This window comes from Tupaia chinensis, unplaced genomic scaffold (genome assembly GCF_000334495.1).
Source record: "Tupaia chinensis unplaced genomic scaffold, TupChi_1.0 Scaffold000330_1, whole genome shotgun sequence".
In the NCBI taxonomy this organism is placed as follows: domain Eukaryota; kingdom Metazoa; phylum Chordata; class Mammalia; order Scandentia; family Tupaiidae; genus Tupaia; species Tupaia belangeri.
In genome coordinates, this window is record NW_006159824.1 from 2319808 (window position 1) to 2326232 (window position 6425).

The following is a 6425-nucleotide window of genomic DNA, read 5'->3' on the forward strand; positions in this document are numbered from 1 at the left end:
TAAGGCGCTGGAGACTCCCCCATGGCCCCCTGTGGTTCAAGTTCCAGACCTGACGGCTTGCTTTCTCACTTTCCCTCCCCCCTCTCCCTCTTTCTCTCTGGTGAACATAAGTGCCCTATAGCAAATTTTAAAAAATAAAAATGATAAATAAGTAATTCTTTCATGAAAAAGAAAATGTCACTATAGAGCATTTATGCTCGCCAGAAAGAGAGAGGCAGAAAGTGAGAAATCAACCCCTAGGGTGATGGCCATGCCACAATCCCTTCTCCTCCATTGTCTTCTCAGGATTTTCAGCACATACACACAAGTGCCCAACGTGAGTTTTTGTTTTTGTTTTTGTTTTTGAGAGAGGTTTTTGCTATAGGGCGCGCACGCTCGCCAGAAAGACAGAGAGAGACAGACAAAGCGAGAAATCACCCCCCAGGGGTGTGTGGCCACGCCGCAATCCCTTCTCCTCCACTCTCCTCTTGGGATCTTGGGCACGCACGCACACGCGCCCGGTGTGAGTTTAAGCCACCGGGTCCAGGACTTGAGGTGGTCGACTACGTGGGAGTCCAGCGACATAGCCATTACGCTAACTGCTGGTCCCCCAACGTGAGTTTTAAGCCACCGGGCCGGGACTTGAACCTCAGTCAACCACATGGGAGTCCAGCAACGAAACCATTACACCATCTGCTGATCCCATCCTTGCCCAAACTTAGAACCTCAGATTGTTTTTCTTCTTTTACCATCCGGTCCAAGTCAGCCTTCCACACACACATTGCCCTCTCAGTGCGTGCAGAAATCTCGGGTTGAGCGCATGTTTGCAGAGGTGCATGTGCACACGCTGTCGCATCCTGCCCACCGCGGGTCTAGACCTAGCGCACACTCGCTGCTGCGTCCCGCCCACCACGGATCTAGTCTGTCTCTGTGCATGCCCAGACGTGGGACCCATTGTCCCCCATTGCCCCACAGAGGTGGGGCGACCTCGTACTTGGTGTAGACTTACTGATGTCCCCAGTTGAGCTTTTCCGAGTACAGGGTGGGGTCGGGGGCACTGGGTGAAGGAACAGCAGTGGTCTTCCCCTGCAGAGGAGACGGAGTATGAGTACAGCGGCAGCGAAGAGGAAGACGACAGCCACGGAGAGGAAGGAGAGCCAAGGTGGGCTGCCAGACGGAGGCCAGGGGCAGGGGCCATCACTTACTGTATGGGGGACAGCAGCAGTCCTTGGCTTTGGGGACTCTCAGGGCAGGGGTTGTGGGCACTCAGAGAGAGACCGTACAAAGTGACCCCTGAGTGCTGAGAAGTGGGAATGAGCGGGAGGTGGGGGCAGGTGACTCAGGGCTACCGAGGAGGCCGTGGACTGGAGTGTTTAAGGAGGGCAGGGCCGGAGGTTGGGCAGAAGAGAGGACAAAGCCGGCCACCTAGGGGTGCCAGAGGCAGCTTATCTGGTCCAGCAGACTCCCGGGGGTGAGTGGGGACAGCGGGGTCTGACCCTGGCCTCCTTTTGCCCCCTTGACGCAGCTCCATCATGAACGTGCCCGGGGAGTCCACGCTACGCCGGGAATTTCTCCGGCTCCAGCAGGAGAATAAGAGCAACTCGGAGGCTTTGAAGCAGCAGCAGCAGCTACAGCAGCAGCAGCAGCGAGACCCATAAGCGCACATCAAGCACCTGCTGCACCAGCGGCAGCGACGCATCGAGGAGCAGAAGGAGGAGTGGGGGCGGGTGGAGGAGGTGGGGCTGCGCTCGGCTTCCTGCTCACCTGTGCCCGTCCGGGTGGACAGGCCGGGCCTGCCTTCCTTTTTCCTTGGGACCTCTGAGGACAAGTTCTGTCGTACATGATTAAAGGCCAGGTGCCTGACCCTGCGGACGCCCCTTTCAGAAGACTATCCTGTCACCATCTGTGTGTGTCTGTCCCCACTCGGGGCTCAGCCAGCTCAGCGTGCCCTCCCTCTCGGAGCTATGGATCTGCTTATGAGCGCAGGCAGGCACCTGCACATCTGGCTGCCAGGCAGCTCTCTGGTCTGGACGGGAGAAAAATCCCTTTTGAAGACACGCCCCTTGTAGTTTTAGTTATTTTGACTTACAGTTTTTGTAAAGTGTGGTCTTGTCGATTTGGACTCATCAGAGGTGGATGGAAAAAATTCACTTTAAGTATTAGAAAGTCTTATTTTTAAATAAGTACAGTTTTTCACATCTTAAGTCACTGCATAAACCTTTTTTTTTTCTTTTTTTGAGAGGTTTTCGCTATAGGGCGCGTGCGTGCACTCCCCAGACAGAGAGAGAAATAAAGCGAGAAATCACCCCCTAGCGGGGATGGTCACGCCGCAATCCCTTCTCCATTCTCCTCTCGGGATCTTGGGCACGCACTCACACGCGCCCGGCGTGAGTTTTAAGCCACTAGGTCCGGGACGCGAACTACATGGGAGTCCAGCGACATAGCCATTACGCTAACTGCTGGTTTCCAATAAACCTTGACACTTAACTTTATTTTGCAAGGGGCATGGTGGAGAAGCAGAAGTATAGATTTTGTGTGTGTGTGTTTCTTTGTTTTAAATTTGCTAGACAGCATGTCTGCTTGCCAGGCAGAGACAGGAAGGGAGGAGTGAGAAAGTACTCCTGGGAGGAATGGTTATGCCACCACAGCCCCTCCTCCATTTCTCCTTTTGAGATTCTGGACACACACACACGCCCAGTGTGTTTCTCAAGCCCCCGAGTCTGGGACTGAACCACACAGTCAGCTATGTGGAATCCAGCTGCCTTACTCACCATGCCAAGGGCTGGCATTAGATTGCTTTTTTTTTTCTTTTTTTTTTTTAAGATCAATGGACTGGGACCAGCAGTTAGCGTAATGGCTATGTTGCTGGACTCCCACGTAGTCGACCGCGGTTCGCATCCTGGACCCGGTGGCTTGAAACTCACGCCGGGCACATGTGCATGCGTGCCCAAGATCCTGAGAGGAGAATGGAGGAGAAGGGATTGCAGCATGACCATCCCCCCTGGGGGGGTGATTTCTCGCTTTCTGTCTCTCTCTGTCTGGCGAGTGCACGCGCCCTATAGTGAAAAAACCTCTCAAAAAAGATTGATGGACTTATTTAATTGTATTTGTTATTTTTATTTATTTTGTAATTTGACCAGAGAGTCAGAGAGAGAAAGAAAGAAAGAAAGCCACAGGTCCAGGACTTGAACCATGGTCAGCCATGTAGGAGTCCAGTACCTTAACCACCACCTGCCAGCTCCCTTAGATTGCTTTTTTATTTTTTAAAGAATTATTCATTTAATTTTATTTATTCATTCATTTATTTTAATTTGACCAGAGAGAGATAAACAGAGGGAGAGGGAGGGAAAGTGAGAAAGCAAGCAACCAGGTCCAGGACTTGAACCGTGTTGGCCATATGGGAGTGCCCAGCGTCTTAACCACCATGCCACCTGCTGGTCCCCTGTATTTTTTTTGGAGAGGTTTTTACTATAGGGCGCGTGCTCTCACCAGAAAGACAGAGAGAGACAGAAAGTGAGAAATCATCCCCCAGTGGGGATGGCCACACCACAATCCCTTTCCCTCCATTCTCCTCCTGGGATCCTGGGCACGTATGCACATGTGCCCGGCATGAGTTTAAGCTACTGGGTTTGGGACTTGAACCACGTTCGACTACATGGGAGTCCAGCAACGTAGCCATTATGCCAACTGCTGGTCCCATGCTTTTCTTTTCTTTTAAAAGAGGTGTTTGCCTTAAGACAGGTGCGCTTGCCACAGAGAGAGACAGTGAGAGAGAAAGTGAGAAATCATCCTCCAGGGGGATGGCCATACCAGAGTCCATTTTCTGTTCTCCTCCTGGGGTCATGGCACGCATTCACATGCGCCCGGTGTGATTTTTTTCAAGCCACTGGGTCTGAGACTTGAACTTCAGTTGGCCATGTGGGAGTCCAGCAATATAACCACTGTGCCATCTACTGGCCCCTAGGTTGCTTTTTAAAATTCTTTATGGTTTAGCACAGCAGCACAGTGATTAAGTGCTGAGCATTGAGAGCTGGATCCCACTCGGCTGTCTGCATTTCAAACCCCGGCCCAGGCATCTTGAAAAACAGAGTGTAAGTGAGTGTATGCCTAAGATCCTGTTGGGAAGGAAAAATGGAGGGAAGAGATTGCAGTGTGATCAGGCCCCACTAGGGAATGCTTTCTCTCTGTCTCTCTCTGGTGAGTGTATATACCCTCTGACAAAAAAAATTAAAAAAAAAAAGCCTTATTAAATGAATTATACTTTTGAAATGATTTCATGATTTCATGGGACCAGCAGCTGGCATAATGGCTATGTCGCTGGACTCCCATGTAGTCAACTAGGGTTCAAGTCCCGGACCCAGTGGCTTAAACTCACGCTGGACGTGTGTGCGTGCGTGCCCAAGATCCTGAGAGGAGAATGGAGGAGAAGGGATTGCGGTGTGGCCATACCCCTGGGGGGTGATTTCTCGCTTTCTGTCTCTCTGTCTCTCTCTGTCTTTCTGGTGAGTGCATGTACCCTATAGCAAAAACCTCTCCCCCAAAAAAAGAATTACATGATTTCAAAACTCATGAGCTGAGCTTAAAATGTTTGTCAAAACAACAGGCAAGAGACTGTAGCATCCATACTGCTTGTCTCTTACCCCTTGAAGTAGACCCTTGGTTTTTTTTTTAGTGACAGAGAGCGTGTGCATGCACATGAGAGACAGAGACAGAGAGATGCATCCTCACCAGGGTCTTGTCATGCTACAGTCTCCTTTCCCCAGTCCCTCAGCTTGGAATCCCAGTACCCACACTCACATCTTAAGCATTTCCAGGTCAGCATGGGAATCCAAACTCACAGTTGGTCATATGGCTTCCAGCCCTGTAGGGCAACCCTGCACCACAACACCTGGGCCCGGGCCCCTATCTTTGTTGAACAAAAAAATAATTTTCAAAAAGGCCTGCCACAAGAAAGAGCCTGGTGCCATTTTCTTTTCATAAATACAGTTTCCAAGGAGCAGAGTAATAGAAAATTGTATCTAGCAAGGTGTGTCCCAAAGAAACCCACCAACCACCTCATTGCAGAAATAGGCACAAATTTGGGGCCAGCAGATGGTGTAATGGTTACATTGCTGGACTCCCGCATTGGACCTGGAAGCTTCAGACTCACGCTGGGTGCATGTGTGCCCAAAATCCCCAGGAGAAGGGATTGCGGTGTGGCTGTTTTCCCAACCAACGCCATGATTTCTCGCTTTCTATCCCTCCAGCAAGCTCACGTGCCCTATAGCAAAAAAATCTCTCAAGCAAAGAAAAGAAATAGACACAGGTTCCCTCCAATGTAGGGGCCCCTTCGAGCTTGTGCTTCACTTTTTTTGGTTTTGTTATTTTGGCAGATTCTGGTGAGGAAGATTGTGAAAGTAAAGTGCAGCCTGGTCCCTCTTACGTTTCCTCTATTCCGAAGGTTGCTTTTCTCTGCACGGGCCCCTGTTGCCCTCTAGTGGCTAAAGGCCATCCCTACAGCCCACTCTATTTGGACTTCAAGGCAAAGGTTGACTTGGGAGGACGGGAGCTGGAGGGTTTGTTGTGGACTCTGGGTTTTGTTTGCTGTTTGGTGGGGGAGTGGGTGGAGGAAGTTACCCAAGTTTAGCCCTGTCCAAGCGCAGCAGTCAGCCTCCCTCTCAGCCTGTCTAGCCCCATACCCACACCCTGGAGGGCTCTCGTGTAAGGAAGGTGTATTTGAGAAACACATTGAAGCCGTCTTCCCGCTTAGCCATCCCCAGCCAGGAGGCCTGCTCGCACTGTCCATGGAGGTCCCTTCCTGGCAGGTGACCTCTCAGCGTCTGTGCAGCCCTTAAGGCTACCTCTCTCTTTGCCCACAGCAACAGCGGCGGGAGCGAGAGCAGAGGAAGCTGCAGGAGAAGGAGCAGCAGCGGAGGCTGGAGGACGTGCAGGCCCTGCGGCGGGAGGAGGAGCGGCGGCAGGCGGAGCGCGAGCAGGTACGGCCCAGCGCACACCGCACGCCCTGCCCCTCCTCCCGCCCGGCCCCTCCTCCCGCTCCTGCTGCCTGCCTCCCCTGCTCCCCGGTGCCCCTGTCCCCTGTCCCCTCTCTCCCTCCCCTAGAGTCCTCCTATCTCTTCTAGCTTCACTCTTTCTCTCTGTTTTCTCCTACCCTTCTACCCCGACCCTGGCTCCCTGTCCTCCTCCTGTCTCTGTGCCTTCATTTCCCATCTCTGGACCCTATCCCTGACTCCTCTCCCCTCTGCCTTCCCTCATGGGTCCCCACCTGCTTCCTCCTCATCCCCCCTGCCCCCTCTCCCCATCTGCGCCGCATCGCCCCCTTCGGGGCTCATCCCATGCCCGTGCTCCCCTTACTCTTGCCTCACTCCCCCTCATCCTCACCCTGCTGACCCTCCTCTTCCAACTCCGCCGCTGCTGCCGCTGCCCCTTCCTCTGTCCCTGCCCCTTGC

General features: G+C 52.6%; 1 protein-coding gene across 1 annotated transcript in view; it reads left to right on the forward strand.

Annotated features, from left to right (window-relative positions):
• MINK1 (misshapen like kinase 1) overlaps nucleotides 1-6425 on the forward strand; it is an 82599-nt gene that overhangs the window by 68372 nt on the left and 7802 nt on the right. Inside the window, 3 exon segments of the mRNA XM_027773183.1 lie at nucleotides 1072-1141; nucleotides 1505-1715; nucleotides 5838-5954. Of these exon segments, the coding sequence (XP_027628984.1) occupies nucleotides 1072-1141; nucleotides 1505-1715; nucleotides 5838-5954 (398 nt within the window).